Below are 17,331 nucleotides of genomic sequence, written 5' to 3'. Positions count from 1 at the left end.
TTTGGGGGACAGGGAGTGGGGATTTGGGTTTTGTGTGTTTGTTTTTTACAATAGTCCTCTAACCACTTCTGTCAGGGTTTTAACTTCAGAAAAAAATTCTTGGGTGTCCCCTGTGAAGCTTTTCTGACATGGGAATTGTTCCAAACTTCTTGTTTGTGGACATCTGAGCCTTATCTTCTCTGAATGCTTTTTTTCCTGGTTTTTTTTTGTTTTGGTTTGGTGGGGTTTTTTTGTTTGTTTGTTGGGGGTTTTTTATTGTTTGTTTGATTGGTTTTGGATTTTGGGACTTTATTAACAGTTGGATGATCTGCTGTCCTTTTAGATTCTTTTATCCTGGTACTAGCCCTAATTTCTTTGAAAATACAGTATTGTGGTGCTTTTATGCCTTTTGGAAGTTGTTTCATAGACTCTTTTACTTGTTTGGTTTTTGTGAGTTTATTTATAGCTTGACAGGTCTTTATTTTCTTTGTTGGCTGTTTATTAATAGGCTGTATAAATAATAAAAAATAGGGGTGGAATAAAATCGGATAAAAATCCTCATTACAGTCCTGTACAAACACAAACCTGATATTAGCCACTAAAAATAATGTTTTTAGAGCAATGCCTAGCTCACTGTTATAATCAAGATTTTTTTAGATCACTGAACTGGTAGGAATTTGCAACTAAATGCCAGAAACTACATTTTGTCAAGTGCTAAGAGAGCCTTAATAGCAATAAACTGTTCTATAGATGCAGAGACTTTTTTTTTTTTTCAATCTGCTAGTTTGGTTTGAGTTGAGAAAGTCGTTGAAAGTGGGAATTGACAAAGTGAGAAAATGGAGAAGTTACTCCTGCTTTGACTCTGTTACTGTTAGTATTAGAAGAGATGTGTAATCCATTAAAGGAAAATGGCTCTGTGATAGTTGTTTTCTGTTCTGCTTGGCAATTCAGGTGCCAGGAGTTCTGCTGCAGCCCTGTTTGGTAGAGATAGTGAAGCTGTCAAGTAATTTGGAACATGAGTGGGGAATTTTTAAAATAGATTTCAAAAAGACTTTAAATTCTGCTGGACTGACTGTCTCCTAGACACAGGTGTAAGTAGGATGTGCAGCTCCATTCTGCTTTCAGCAGCCTACTGTACTTTGTGCTTTTATTTCATTTATTGAACTGTCTTTATGGTTAAGTGATGTTCTCCATAGAAGTCTTCAAGGAAATTATTTTGAGCAGATAGAGGGAGCGGTTGGTGAGGGTTTTGTTTACTTTTTTCCATAGTATTTTACTAGAGCATCGCTTGCCATAGTGTTGTACCACATCATGATAGTGTGTGTAGCTGTGCAGGCACTATTATCACTGTTGCCTAAATACAGAATTTTAGGAGTTTATTTTGGACAGAAATGTTGGTAACATCATCCAAAGTAAAGCTGTTCTAGTAAAAGTAATAAAGTAAAAATGAAGGAGAAAAGCTATGTTAAGGTAAACAAAGGTTAAGTGTTATTAATGAGCAAGAATTTTGGTATTATCACTAATTTATTTTAAACAATGTGGCCTCTGAACAAACATCCTTCCCAAACCAAGTGCAGATTTCCATGGCTGCAGTCTGGCAGAAGGGGAAGCTTGAGGAAGTGGGGAGGGGAAGGGCACAGGGAGCTGATTTTGTCCTCACTTCTGCAGTGCTGGTGGTGTGATTGCAGAATAATCACTTGCCCTGGATATGCTGCCATTTGCTCATCTGTAACCACTGCAGCACCAGTGCCAGGAGCAGCTGCAAAACAAGTGTTTGCAGATAATTGCAGATGTTGCACTTCAGTGATGCTCCTGCAGAAATGGCTAAGGAGCTTTACAGCACTGGAGTGACAGCAGCTGTTCAGAGCTAACTCCTTTGATGTAGTTTGCTAGCACTGAGAAGAGAATTTAGCAAAGTGGAACTTATTTCCATTTTAACATCTCTTAGACATGCTGAGAATAAAAGGATGTAACATTTTCCAGTAAGAAAAGTTTTAATGTGATTCAGTGTGTATTTAAGAGACTGTTAGGAAAAAGGAGGGCAGGCTCACTTTTGTAACAAGCTAGTCCATTTGTCCTGCTGTCAGTCACAGCACCACCTGCCAGGACAGCAGCAGGTTTGGACAGCACCTTGCACTGTGGATTATTCAGGAATTGTAACTTAGCAGAGTCTTGTCCTGTGTTGAGGGATCTCCATGCACAGACTCTGTACACAGGCAAAATCTACAGATAAGAAAAGTTGGAGCCACAGTGTTGTAAATGAGTTTCCTATTTCAGGAAATTATAGGGAACAGTTAAGCATGTTCTCACTTTCAAATCAATTACTGGTACCCTGTGAAGAAGACATAGTTTATTTTACTGAAGAAATTCAGAATGGGCTGAGGGAATACTGCAGTGGAGCCACATGAAGGTGAAAAAAACCTAAAAAAGACCTTTTTGTTGGCTCTGTTGTTTGAGGGAGGTTTATCCAGTAATTTACAGGAGTATATTTAACGCAGTTAAAATTTTGTGTTCTTTGCTAACAGTGTCTGGTTTCTATCATGTTGAAGTTAACACAGCTCTTCTGGTGATGGTAATTGGAAAGTAATTTCTCATCCATGTGGTAATTCAGCATCTGGTGCGCTGAGCCTCTGCAGGCTGACTCTTAGCTACTTTCCTAAGTCGTGTACGTGCTAATTTAGATAGGCTGGCTTATGTCTCGGGACATTTTTATTCACAGTGTACTTATTCCTTGTTCAAGAGCTCCTGCCAAGGAAGTAGAACTCGAGCATTTGGACAGCTGAAGCAGGTTTTATTGATAGTGTAACTTTACTGATACTGTTCATTGCAAATCATTCAGAAATTGTTTGGAAAAAAGTGGGAGACAGGAGCCAATGTGCTGATGATAAAAAGTTGTTAAGGATAATGAAGAGGAGGGACAGGCATCATGAGGAGTGGGAAGGACTTGCAATCAGAACAAATGGCCATTAAAAATAATAGCTAAAACTTACTTGATAAAGTCCCACAAAAAGCAGGATTGTGGTTTCATATGCAGTGATGGACACTGGGTTCAAGATAAGGGTTAGACATCAGACATCAGCCTGTTCAGCTGTGATGGAAACAGCATACAAACTGGTGAGAATTACTGGGGAGGAACAAAGAAATCATGGAACATAATTCTGCCTCTGTGAGACAGTGTGCTGCCCCTCAGGCTCGCTGGGTCTGGTCCCCCATCTCCAGAAAGCACAGCAGAACTGTAAAAGGCAGGTGCAGACTGGCCAGGCTGGCAGGGAGGGAAGTGGGGGAGAAAGCAGGGCTCTCTCAGGTCTCCAGTGGCATGGAGAGCTGAACAGCAGTGCCTTACCCAGTCTCATCCTGGATCAAAACTAGAGGGCACTGCCAGGGAGTGAGCTCTGCAGGAAGAAAAGGCAAGGGCTATTTCTTTTACCTAATCTGTAATTAAACTTTCCTGGTCATGTAGTGGGTGGTAGATTGCTGCATAGATTTAAAAATGAATGAGAAAAGGCAACTCCTTTAAAAGCTGGGAGAGAGCACATCCCCTGAGCTGCTGCTGGGTGGCTGGAAGGTGCTTCAGGAGGCTTCCCTGAGATCCATCTCCACATCCCAGTGCCTTTTTTGCTGCTCATCCATGGGCAACTGCTCTTGGTCATGCTCAGGGTCAGGATAAGGCTGGACAGGACAGTGCTCCTCTGATCTTGTTCTTGTACTCTTCAAATCTTAGAATCCCTGTCTCTTCACTATCCTTTTATGCAAAGATGTGAAAAGTCTTAATTTCTCTTGTTTATCCCATAACTTGTTCCTAAATTGCTTGGGCAAATTCTCTTCAATAAATATGCTGTAGTTTTTGGGTCATGCTTTATGTTAAGAAAATTGGGTAAGCCTAGACCTTTGTGGCTGTGGAAACAGGTGTAGCTGTGGTGTGTTGCCATAATAGCTGTTGATTGTGTTTGTGGCAGAATTGGCCGTGGCTCACCTTGAAGGCTTGCTCATATTTTCAGTTTCTGCTGTTGGAGACTATCTGGGCTAGCTGATAAAATTACTGAAATTGCTGCCTTTCTTTGGATGCACACATCAACAAGAACACCTGGAGAGCTGTAGGAATGCAGAATGTGGTAGTGGTGGATGCACAACTACAGCACCACAGGGGTGGAGAAAACTGGGATTAAAAATGGTCAAAATACTGAGCATCCTGCACAAATTAGCAAGCTACAAGGATGATACTACTGCTACTGTGTATCCAGTATGTGAGTCCTCCAAGGAAGCTCTGTGGAAGTGCTGTGTCCCATGTCAGTGCTTCCTTTTGTCCCAGCCATGGTCGTGTTTGCACATAGGTGAGGCAGTCTGTCTCTTGGTGCCCTGTTACTGAGTGCAGAGTGGAGCCAATGGGTATCAGCTGAGTTTTGTGGAGAAGTTTGTTAGGTTTTGGTTTTTCCTGAAGTTCTGTGTTGCAGCTTAAACAGATTATTCATTGTTAATGTGGGAGCTTTGATGGATACTTAACACTGATGACATTGAGTGCTTGCTGAAATGAGCTCAGGGGTGATCTGGCCCTACATACTTCCAAACTTTCCATAGCATCACAGAATTTAGGCTGGAAAAACCCTCTAGGATCATTGAGTCCCATCATTAACCCAGCACTGCGAAGTCCACCACTAAACCACATCCCTAAACACCACATCTGTGTGTCTTTTCGGTTCCTCCAGGGATGGGGACTCACCCACTGCTCTGGGCAGCCTGTGCCAAGGCTTGACAGTCCCTTCTGTGAAGAAATTGTTCCCAAAATCCAATCTAAACCTTCCTTGGGGCAATTTGAGGCTTGTACTAATTACTTGTTGCATTTAAATGTTACGTAATACTTCACGAACTTGTTAGAAGTCTGTTTTGTTGATTATGTTATTTTTTTCAGTGTGAGTCAGTCAGTCATGGTTAGCTTGTGTGGAAAAGCAATTGCAGGAGAACGGTTTTTATTTTCTCATTCTAAAAACCTAGCTTTTAAGTTCCCCCCACTTAACAAATGATTACTTTCTCATGCCTTTTAAATGCGTTAGGGACCAAAATTAACTAAACTGAAGTATTAAATTATTTACTTTATCGCTGTTGTTAACAGCATCACAGAAATCATGAGTATTACCAAAAACCTTTGGACACAAGGTTTACCAGCTGATTTCTGTAGTGTTCCCAGTCTGAGGAAACACTCCAGAGTTTGGTTGTGCTTCTCAAAACTACTTTTCTGTACATTGAGTGTGGCATTGCTGCGGGTTTATTATTTTTACACGAGAGACTCAGTTTATGACAGTAATTTCACGATTACAAGCCGCACCTGATTATAAGCCGCATGTCCCGATGTTGGCAATGTTTAGGTCTTTGTCCATGTATAAGCCGCACCGGATTATAAGGCGCATTTTCATTTGCAGGGAGAACCCATGTGCAACAAATTAACAAATTAGTAACAGAATGGTGGGCTCACTCACCCTGGCCCAGACCTGCCCCGTGGTGCAGGTGGGAGGGAGGCACGGAGCCCGCTTGTACCCGTGGTGGCAGTGGGAGGGAGGCACAGAGCCCCCCACCTCCCCCCTGAGCCGCGGGCCAGCAGGAGCCACCTCCACCCGCCACGCAACAGAGTAACCAGTTTGTAACAATCATGCAATCCCGGGTTTTACTGACAGGTGCTCGGCTCGGCACCCTGGCTGACACTTCTGGGTTGGGAAATTTCAGAACTTTTTTCATATATTGGCTACTCCTGAGTGTAAGCCGCATTTCCAGGTTGGGAGCAAAATTTTAGTCGAAATGGTGCGGCTTGTAATTGTGAAATTACTGTGTCAGGGGCAGCACGTGGAGGGAATCCTGAGCTCCTATGGGAAAGCAGCTCTGCTCCAGCTCTAGCTGCTCTGTCCCTGGCTGTGGGTCCGCTCTGGTGCCGAGTGGGCTCTTCTGAGCCTGTAACAGGTGGGAGAAGTGCCTGATCTCTGGGAACAGAGGACTGCAGCACTCTGGCTGTGGAGCTGGGTGAGCACATGGTGTAACCTGACCCGCAGAAATGAAATTCACACAACTCATAAATCCCTGCACTGCCTTTGTGGCCTCAAGGGTGATGGACTCTAAAATGTTTTGGGGTCCAATAAGAGTATTGGATTCTCTGCTATGTACATAATGAAGCAAATTCCAGCTACATTGAACTCCAGGAAAGTGTGGCCTTGTTTAAAGGAAACAGTACATTTTCTTTGTGTTCCCTTGTCATTTTTCTTGGACTCTGTTTCTAGTTTAGAGCTATAAGAGAATTTAAAAAGGGCAGCCTGATGATGTATAGTTCCAGACTGTGCTATTGAAGTTACAGCCTAGAGATAAATTTTTTAAAAAATTAGAAAAATAAAAGCATCATTTTGCTCTGAGTAACAAAATTGAGTTGTTCTGGTTTGAAGGAACTGTGCTACCTCCGAAATGTAAAATCACATTAATGTGAGTAACCTGTATTGTATATCAGCCATAACAGATTTCTGTAAATCTTGCCTAAATGTAAAAGAGTTGGATTATTTGTCTCTATAAAACACACTTAACTAATGGGGGGTCACAGCCAAGATTCCTTTTGAGGAATGGTCTGTCAGAGGCATTTACTTGTATTCTCATTAAGCTTAAGGCTGATTGTAAGAGTATATGATTAACTTTAGAAAGGCCTTACTTTATCTCCTGACACAGATAAACTTTAAGCTGGCTTTTTCCTGCTCAGCCTGCACAGATGCTCTCTGTTTGTCTGTTGCAGACCTTTTCATTTGCAGATGAATTGCAAGCTTTGCTCCCTAATTTAATGACTCCAAATTACTTAGATATTCAGAGGTGATCAGACTAGGGGGTCACATATGAATGACAGCTGCACATCTGGCAGCAAAGCAAATTTGACATCAATCCTATAGGGAATCTTCCTGAGTGCTTAGATATTTGGAGGTATTGAAAGAACAAGCGAACTGTTGCCTTGCTGCTTTTCTAGTCCATGCCCAGTGCTGCTGTGTGTTACCTGTGGGAGCTGGGCTGAGTGGCCACATGCCTGGAGCAGGCAGAGAGGTCTGCAGTGCAGGGCTTGGGCACGCACATGGGTCCCTGTGTATGACAGGGCTGATGGAGCCTCTCTTGCCTCAGAGAGGGCCAGGCCTGTGGTGTTTGAAGCTTCTCACTGGAAAGTTGACACCTTTGCTGGAGGCTTTGTGCAGGCTGTGCTGGCTAAAACACATTGGATTAATAAACCTGTTTTCAAAAACCGTGTTCTAGTATTACCTAATTTAATGCATTTTTGGTGGTCTTAACTGCAACTCTGTTTCAGATTGTGGCAAAACCCTAAATATATGGCAGCAGGACTATAATTTTTTTCCCATTTTTATTTAGTGCTGTTCGGTACTGTTCCATGATGGTTAGTCTGTGTGTGAGGAATAAGGTTGCTTTCTGTATCGTACAGGTTAGTAAAAGTTCCAGCACTTTTAAGAACTTTAATACAGGTAGTCTAGGGATATGTTCTGAAAAATCCCATTGCTTCCTTTACTAAGAGCAGAGTCTGTTTTATCCTTTTCTTCTAATTTTTCTTTGCAAGGTGGGAACCATCTTAGATACTGATCTATAATGCTGGTGGCTGCCCTAGCACATGGCCTGTGTGTGCTTTGGGAGTGTATTTTCACATACCTGGCTTTTGGACTGTTTGGCACTGTTTTCTGTCGTATTTTCAAGGTAATGTTAGGTTCTCAGGGGATCTGTTGTCCTTCTAGAGGTTATTTTCCTTGTAATGCATCTTCTCTATTTGTGTACAACACCTATGTACTGCTTTGAAAGCAAAACCAGTGAGAGACTCCAAGTCAGACATACAATTTAATAGGAAAAAGACAAAAAATACGTGCAATAGTACAAAAGAAAGCCACTGACAGAGTCACAATACAACCCGACACCCAGCTAGTTAGCGTGGTGGTAGCAGTCCAGATGAAGTGGTCTTGTTGAAGTGGTGATGCTGTCGAAAGGTCTGGTAGCTCTTGTCCTCTGGAAACCAGTGGGTAAGGGTTGCCTTGGTGTTCCCAATCTCAGTTTTTACCTAGGTAGGAAGTGATTGTCTCCTCCCTCTGGCTGGAGCATCTCCCAATGGGATGATGTAATTTTATCAGTCATGCTGTGGGACTTAATGGCCCATTAACAGACAATATCTCCCTGGAGGAAGGATGGGTGTAGAAAAGATAAAGATGACTGCCCCACCTGGTTTTAACAGATGTTGATAGAATACACACATTTGGGCACATCTCTGCATTGTAACCTAGGACAACCTAAAACATCACTCCTGTAAAATGTACTGCTATTTCTACTGCAGGGGAAAAAAACAATACAAAAACATGTTCTACACCAGAGATAAGTACAGTAATTTCACGAATACAAGCCGCACCAATTTGACTAAGATTTTGCTCCTAAACCGGAAATGCGGCTAATACTCAGGAGCGGCTAATATGTGAATAATTTTCTGACATTTACAACCTCAGAAGTGCCAGCCAGAGTGCTGAGCCGAGCAGCTGCAAAGTCGGCATTTTGCGATTGTTACAAATTGTTACTCTGTTGCACCGCGGGTGGAGCCTGGCTGCCTGCAGGCAGCACGGGGGCGGGGAGAGAGGCGGGAGAGCTCTTTCCTTCCCTCCTCTGCCGCAGCCCGGGGGATAGACGGGGGGGCCCCGCGCCGCCATTGCCGCGGCTCGGGGAGCTGGCGGGGGACCCGGGCCGCCACTGCCGCGGCTCTGGGAGGCAGCAGGGGGCTCCGTCCCTGCCTGCCACCACAGGGCAGCGCCGGGCCGTGGTGACCGAGCCCAGTGACAGCAGTGGCTGGCTCCCAGTGGCCCCGCCGAGCAGCAGCGCCGGGCTGGGCTACCTGGCCCCGTCAGCAGCCCCGAGCAGGCCGAGCCTGCACAGCCTGAGCCGAGCCAGTAAACCCCGCCCTGCTGCCATTCTGTTACTATTTGGCAACTTTGTTGCATGCGGGTCCTCGCTGCGAACGACAGAGCGGCTTATACTCGGCTGCGGCTTATTTATGGACAAAAAACGAAATATTTGCCAACACCCAGAGATGTGGCTTATACTCAGTGCGGCTTGTATTCGTGAATTTACTGTATGTGATGCTGATCCTGCTTACAATGGCACTGAGTCCTGCTTATAGTGGTCAGTCTCTGGGCAGCATTTCTTGCCTTTCCAGGCCCTCCTTGTCTCTGAGAAGAGCAGCTCGTTAAGTGACCCCTGTGCTTAGCTAAGAGTGACCCAAATGATTGTTGCAGGTGATCCGAAGGAGCAGCGATGAGGAAAAGTTGCTGTGCTTGGTCCGACAGCGCGCGGGGCACCACTGCCAGACGGCTGTGATTGTCATCCTGATCCTGGCCTGGGAGGGGATCCCGCTGCTCCTGGCCGACACCCTGTACAAGGAGCTGACCCAGAGCCTGCGCAAGTACGGCTGTCCCACGGGCCGGCGCTGCGCCCTCAACGAAGAGTGAGTCCCTGCCCTGGCAGCCCTGGGCTGTTCCTGAGAGTTCAACTCTAAAATTCCAGACACCAGCTGTCATTTCAGTGTCACACCTCCTGCCTGGCTTTTCTTGGAGAAGAGGCTCTCAGTGGGAGCTGTGTGCTGTGCCCAAAGTGAGGGGTGGCGATGAGCCTCCACAGCAGTGCTGGCAGAGCTGCCAAGAGTACTTGTGACTTTGTAAAGTAGACCTGAGGTTGAACATTTAGAACTAGGATCTCCCTCTCTCTGCCTATGAGAGGAATTTAGTTTAATTGATTAGAGAATATGTTGCAACTGCAGTGCTGCCTGTGTGCTGATTTCATGTGACAGACTAAGAGCTGTATGGAGACCTGGATCTAATGCTTGGCTTCTTAAAGGGTCTACTGAGAAAGTCAGATCAACTTGGGGTTAATGGTTTTTCTGCACATAGCCCAAATCCAATAGTTCTTGTGTTAACCTTTAGTAGCAGGGCTGTTTTCTTGGTTGAAGGTGTTATCCAGCTGGAGAAGTTGCAATGAATGCATGGGGTATTTATATAGCTGTACCTGAGTGCTTATATTTCTGTCCCAAAATTGGGTATTGGGGAAGTTGAGGCTGTGGAGAAAAGTCAGTCCTCTACACATGAGTATTTTCCTAATAGCAAGTACCTGCTTAAGCCATGAATTTCACAAATTCCTTTGTTATGCTCTGTATTATAAAAGAAATGGCAAAATAGCACTGACCTAAAAAAACCCCAGACCCAAAAGCTGTGTTGCCAGCTGACCTGATGTATCTTTATTTCCTTTTGTAGTCGTACTTGTGCATGTCAAGGACTTGACCCAGAAACTTGCGGAGCATCATTTTCATTTGGCTGTTCATGGAGTATGTATTTCAATGGCTGTAAGTTTGCCAGGAGCAAAAACCCCAGGAAATTCAGACTTCTCACTGATGACCCTAAGCAAGTAAGATTTATTTATCTTTTTTTCTCAAAATGCCTTTTCTGGTGATTTTCAGATCTAGACATTCTCCACCCCTTCTCTCTCCCACATGTGTGCATAACTTACCACTGACTCACACCCAACAAAGTTTTTGTAACTGTAGTATTTAGAATAAATGACACTGAGATTTCATTCAGTGGAATGATTACTATGTGTTTATGCACCATAAAATTACTCTTAATGCTTTTCTGCATACATATTTAGCTCACTGTGTAACTGTCTGTGAAATTTTAATTCTGTGTAAGTAAAGGGCCTAGCCTGTAGCTCAGGGTTTCAGGCTTTTTGCCTTGGCACAGAAAATGTTGTACCTTGGGGCTTGCACTGCTTTCCCACTGCCGTAGGACCAGCTGACAGCCTGGGGTCCCCTCTGTCACCAAGAATAAACTGTTTTTTTTCTGTGGACAGCATGTTTTTGGAATAGTTTTGAAGGAATGAATACACTAAATGCAGTGCAGTGAAATGATACCATAATTACTGCTTATGAGTGTTAGTCATGGCATAAAGGTGAGGCAACACAGAAAACAGGGATGAATTATGTGAAGTAACAAACCTCTAAGAAAAAGGGGAACTTGTTTTATAAACTTCCAGTTTATAGGAAAATGTATTTATTGGCATTCTTTCATTTTAGGGAATCCCTTTGCTTCTCTGTCCTTTGCTACTCCCTGTGTGTTGAGGTTCTCCCCCAGTAATGTTGTGCATGGAGCATTCTGTGCCTGCATTTTCTCTGGAGTTTTCTGATGCTGAGTGAGATGAGGTCAAGGGTGTCATATACTGAGGAAAGAATGGTTCCTAGGATAGATATCCTCCTGGTAGGGTGGATAATTAAGGATACAGTACCTTCAGTGTGGTTCAGAAAACCTTGTGGTAGCCATTTTCAGCTGATAAAACTGAGTTAGGAATGCAGTATGGTCTTGTAATGTAACATTCTTCTGAAAATAGTGAAGTCTCCTGGTGTTTATGTATATTGGTGTTTACAGTGTGTGGTTTTTTAAAACAAAATGAAGCAAACTGTTCTTTTTTGCCACTAGACACTGTGAGAAACTGAAGCTGCAGTTGCCTCTTGAAGCCTGGTCCTTGGAGGAAAACAAATTAGGGAGCCTGTCACTGCCCTCTGCTTTTCCCAGTTGGTTGGCGATTTTCCTGGGAAAGCAAAAACTTAGGATAAGAATTAAGAGATTTTGTTACAACAAATAAGAGTTTAAATATGACACTGCCATAGAAGCCCACCTAGCTAATTCTGTGTTTATATGGCTTAGCCTACGAAAGGGAATATTATTTCTGAATCTAGTAGTTACTCCCATGAAGTCCTGATTTTTGCCCCTCCTAAAAGCAAAATAGTTAACAAATGTTCCTGCTAGAAGTTCTGCTGCAATATGAGAAAAAGAAGACCTAAGAGCTGAAGCTAAATGCTAATAGGGGTTTCTCACATGGTGTGTTAGCTTAGGCTAAGGCCCCATAAGCAAAACCCTAACAGAAGATCTGGGCTTCCATCCCCACTCAGCTTGGGGTGCTTTTCTCCTCCAGATGTTACTTCTGTGTTTTTGTTGTGCAACATACCTCACTCATTGACTGTGTGTGGAAAATTATGCAGGAATTAGTGTGCTGGGCTCCTTTGACTAGCAGGTATCCTCTGTTGTTACCTGGCTGATTTCTGTTCAACAGCAAAAGTAGACAGTTATGGTTAGGGACAAAGGGCAGCAGGACAGAAGTCAGTTTAATAAAATATGAGGTAGAAGCTGATCTATGGGGCATCTCTAAACTGTCTGATGTTCTTTTAAAGCAAACTGCAACCCTGAATATTGCCTTTCCCTGCAGGAGGAACTTCTTGAAAACAATTTGCAAACGTTAGCTACTGATGTGGCTCCGGTTTATAAGAAGCTTGCTCCAGAAGCTTTCCAGAACCAGGTGGGTGTGTGACATCCAGCTCTGAGCAGTGGTGCAGTTTCAGTCCAAGAAGCAGCCCCAGAGTGTGTTCCTGGGTGGGGCTGCAGCAGGTTTCCATACACTGCACCTCCTTACTTGAGCTGGTGCCTAAGTAGCACCAGTGAAAAATGTGAAATGTGAATTTATACGTGAAAAATGCTTAAAGGTAACACTGTAAATAAAATGTTGTTACTATCCAAGACATTTTGATTATGGCTGACCTGTATGTCTGTGGCATGCAGCCACAAATGTTACACATTTCATAGGAGATCGTGAACCTCTGAGTCTGTCACAAAGCTGCTGGTGGCTCGTGGGGTTGCAGACCCAGGCTTTCAGTGGCGAGTGTGTGGAGTTTGTTCTCCTTTCAGGTGGAAAACGAGCACATGGGCCCCGACTGCCGGCTGGGCTCCAAGGATGGCCGGCCCTTCTCCGGTGTCACGGCCTGCATCGACTTCTGTGCCCACGCCCACAAGGACACACACAACATGCACAATGGCAGCACTGTGGTAGGTACAGAGCCCCTTCACTTGTGCCCTTCACTGGGATCCCTGCCAGCTCCTGAGGGCTGCTTTGGGTTCATTGGCATCAAGGTTTTAATGTTATTTCAAACATTTATCAATGCCCATGTTATTTGTGTACATGGTATTTGCCTTATTGTCCACAGAGGACATGAGTTCATCTTATTGAAGAACAGATCAAAATGGGGATGGGAGTGAGCCTTCCTACAAAATGCCTCCATTCTGTAGAGATACTTGGTCCTTTGCAGAGGCCTGATGAGTTATTCCTGTTAAAGGCAAAAAATTGTCTAACCAAGGAGCTGTACAGACCCCTATAGAGGAAGAGCTAAAGCAAACTAAATCATTACTAACTTAGCTCCCCCAGGTTCATCAAATTCACTCTTCCTTGCACTGGGCACTTACCAGGCTTCATGTCAGTGTAGTTACAGGTCAGGAAGTAGACAGTATGGATCATGGTGGAGCAGGTGACTTCTACAATCTCTATGAAAGGAAAACACACAGATTGGTGTGGCGGCTGGATGAAATACAATGATGGATTGCCAGTGAGAAAATTGTTTGGGAATTCCTCTATTAAGTGATCTTCTAGAAATTAAGACTACAGTAATTTCACGGCTATAAGGCGCACCCTTTTGACTAAAATTTTCCCTCGAACCCGGAAGTGCGCCTTATAGTCCGGAGCGCCTTATCTGATGTACAAAGCGGCGAAATTTGCCAAACCGGAAGTGTGAGCTGAGAGCCGTGGGGGGAACCGGAAGTGCCACAGCAGCCGGCTGGGGGCGGGCCCCGAGGCCCACGGCACTGCCCCTGCCGGGTAGAGGCGGGCCAGGGGGCCCGAGGCACCGCCCCTCTCCGGTCCAGGCAGTCCCGGGGCCCCATGGCTGCTGGGTGAATGTGGGCTAGGGGGGCCACGGCACCCGCCTTCCCGGGTCCAGGCAGTCCCGGGAGCCCACGGCTGCCGCATGAATGCGGGCTAGGGGGGCCGCGGCACCCCTGCTCCTGGGGCCAGGCAGAACCGGGAGCCCATGGCTGCCGCGTGAATGTGGGCTGGGGGGCCGCGGCACCCCCCTTCCCGGGTGGAAGCAGTCCCGGGGAGCCATGGCTGCCGCATGAATGTGGGCTAGGGGGGCCGCGGCACCCCCGTTCCCGGGTGGAAGCAGTGCCGGGAGCCCACGGCTACCGGATGAAGGTGGGCTAGGGGGCCGGCAGCACGCCCGCTCCTGGGTCCAGGCAGTCCCGGGGAGCCATGGCTACCGCATGAATGTGGGCTAGGGGGGCCGTGGCACTCCTGCTCCTGGGGCCAGGCAGCCCCAGGAGCCCACGGCTACCGGATGAAGGCGGGCTAGGGAGCCGGCGGCACCCCCGCTCCGGGGTCCAGGCAGTCCCGGGGAGCCATGGGTGCCGCGTGAATGTAGGCTAGGGAGGCCGCGGCACCCCTGCTCCTGGGGCCAGGCAGAACCGGGAGCCCACAGCTGCCAGATGAAGGCGGGCTAGGGGGCCGGCAGCACCCCGGCTCCTGGGTCCAGGCATTCCCAGGGGGCCATGGCTGCCGCATGAATGCGGGCTAGGGAGCCCGCGGCACCCCTGCTCCTGGGTCCAGGCAGTCCCGGGGACCCACGGCTGCCGCGTGAATGCGGGCTAGGGGGCTGGCAGCACCCCCACTCCTGGATCCAGGCAGTCCCAGGGGCCCATGGCCGCCGGGTCCAGGGTGGCTCGGTGGCTCGTGGCACCGCCCCTACTGGGTGGAGGCGGGCCCGGGGGCCAATGGCTGCCGGGTTGAGGTGGGGCCTCGACCAGCAACCGCACGGGGTGAGCTGGGGGCGGGGCCTCGCTGCAAAAAAAAAAGTGCGCCTTATAGTCCGGTGCGCCTTATATGATCTACAAAGTTGCGAATTTTGCCGAATTCCGGGGGGTACACCTTACAGTCCGGTGCGCCTTATGGTCGTGAAATTACTGTACAGTGTTGAAGAAAGACAGGCTCAAAGCAGAAAAGATAAAACTGACTCTGATCTTTGAGCAGTTGGAGCATCACAGTGCTCTGAAAAGTGAGGGTGACTACTTGTACAGCAATGCAGGGAACAGGAGTAACTTTTATATCAAAGGATCTATATCAGGAAAAAATCTGTCTGAAATCTCTACAATTTTTGAGGTTTTTTTTTTGAACTGCAAAATGAATTATTATGTTGCTGTGATTCAATAAAGTGTTTCATTTACACCTGTAGTTAACATTGAGCATTTGTGTGTGACAGCAATGAATAACTGTACAGTTTAATGTTAATTTTGTGCTTGTAAGGTGAGCAAACATCTGTTCCTATAAAGTATGAAAGCAACTCTGGCAACTCACCAGGAATGCCAGTCCTCAGTAGACTTAATTTTTACTTAGTGTTGGAAGTATGCATCACAAATTGCTTCTGAAGCATAGGAATTTGATGCACTTAAATATTCTAAACTTATCCTTGTCAGACAAACTGCATGATATGCTTTTTGATGAAATTCAGTTTAGTTGGTCTGAAAATAATAGTTTTAAGTGCTCCATTACCTCTTAAATTAAAGACAAAGTGACAGCTGAGTCTGCTATTCATTTTGCCATACTGGATCCTAAAAAAGTCATAAGTTATGGCCAGAAGCACCTGGAGGGACAATTAAACCTTTTTTGAGGAAGGTATTGGAATAGGTCTACAGCTGCATTTATCTGTAATCACATGATGTCATTTCAGCTTCACATTATCCTTGCTGGTGTTGATACTTCATGGATTGCATGTGGTGTGTCTGCAAGTAGCTCCAGGTCTCAGAAGCATGCACCATTACAGCTTGTGGAAGGTCACTTTGTGTACCAGAACTTATCACTATCACTTCCTACCAAGTTCTACCAAATTCTGTCAGTTTTGCAGAACATGACCAAATTTTATAACTGCTGCAAACTCTGCCTTGCAATCTGGTTTTCACAGGTAGCTCACTCACAAATAAATACTGCATACCTGTGTTCTCTTTATTTAGATAGGATTTCTCTTTATTTTAGTACACTTGCAGCAAGGGGCTGTTTGTAAATAGAGAGCAGCTGTAAGTATCAACACTGAATTTACCTACTTGAATTGGGATGTTATGAAGGTAAATTGGAGTTGGGAGTTACTTTGTGGTCTCTGTGCACAGTTATAGTCATATGAATTAAAAGTCTAAAGCAAAATGTTGGTTTTTGCAAACAGGATGGGACATGCTGGGCTTGCTTCAGTCCAGATTTTCATGACAATCAAAATTAGGATTGTTAATTTTGGCTTGTAACCAAGTCTGGTAATACCATAGGAAATCTCGTGGTAAGGGCACAAAAAGAAATTGCAACATGTGATACCAGCACCTCCTGCGTCCCTGTCTAGTTCCAGAAGGTGCAGTGTGGCTGCCTACTTAGCTTAAAATGCATGATGATTTCTTATAAATCACTGATCATAATGATGGGGACGTTATTTACATAACTGTTGGTGTATTTTGTCTCTTGAGTGCAAGTACAGTTCTGAGGTGACAGCTCTCACAGAGATTGCTTTCTCATAATGTGATAATGAACAGAATGGGAACAATTTGCACTGCACTAAAAACCTCTAGCATCCGTGACTTTACTGTTTCTCACTTGTTTTTTTTAACTGCTTGTTACGCCTTACATTTTAAAATCTGTACAGGGTGTGCTTGTCATTTTGGCCCTTGTTAGTGTTGTTAAGATTTCTTCCCTTTCTCCTTATGTGAACACAAAATCTTTATAAAATCTAAAATTCTTTTTAAAATATTCAAGTACCTTATAAATCGATAATTGCAAATGCTGCTGGCTCTGTTAGTGTGACACTTTTTTGTTTTCTCCATTCACTGTCAGTAAATCACTTCTACTGCAAGTATGACAGGAATTCTGAATAGGACACCCAAAGTAAAGGAAAATCAGGGTCTATTCAAATTATTTAAACCAGGCACAGATATAAGTTCAGCAAAGGACTTAAATGAGGTTAATAATAAGGAATAAGTTTACTGTACACTTAGAAGAATATATTTTAAAATATTCTTGCATTTTTCTCAGTATGTGTATTTGATCAGCTGCACTATTTGACTCGGAAAATAAATCATCCTGAAAAGTTGTGTTAGCGGGGGGAGTGTCTTGGAAATGCCCTCTGGAGATACAAGAGAGAGCAGTACATCTACACAAATTGGGATTACCATTGCATGGTAATCATCACTGGAGATCTGAGCTGCTGAACATTGTTCCTGGCTTGCAGAGTCAAGCTCTGAATTTCCACTGCTTCTGGTAGAAAGCTAAAAACAAACACTCCCTGCTTGCTCTGAAGCAGAATGAAAACTCTACAGAGATGTAGTTTACATCAATTTGACAAAAATTTTGGTGGAAACCCGGAAGTGCGGCTAATACTCGGGGGCGGCTAATATGTGAATAATTTTCTGACAT

At 45.0% G+C, this 17,331-nt stretch overlaps 1 protein-coding gene across 3 annotated transcripts in view; it reads left to right on the top strand.

The window, feature by feature from the left end:
* TET1 (tet methylcytosine dioxygenase 1) overlaps positions 1-17,331 on the top strand; it is a 75,500-nt gene that overhangs the window by 40,761 nt on the left and 17,408 nt on the right. For all 3 annotated transcript variants that reach the window (XM_033065572.2, XM_033065573.2, XM_033065571.2), the window contains 4 exons: positions 9,261-9,469; positions 10,272-10,422; positions 12,274-12,363; positions 12,750-12,887. In XM_033065572.2, coding sequence (XP_032921463.1) covers positions 9,261-9,469; positions 10,272-10,422; positions 12,274-12,363; positions 12,750-12,887 — 588 coding nt within the window. The remainder of the gene's footprint in view (positions 1-9,260; positions 9,470-10,271; positions 10,423-12,273; positions 12,364-12,749; positions 12,888-17,331) is intronic.

This window comes from Catharus ustulatus, chromosome 8 (assembly GCF_009819885.2).
Source record: "Catharus ustulatus isolate bCatUst1 chromosome 8, bCatUst1.pri.v2, whole genome shotgun sequence".
Classification (NCBI taxonomy): Eukaryota; Metazoa; Chordata; class Aves; order Passeriformes; family Turdidae; genus Catharus; species Catharus ustulatus.
The sequence above is the reverse complement of the archived record's forward strand: the minus strand, read 5'-3'. Positions and strand labels throughout refer to the sequence as shown.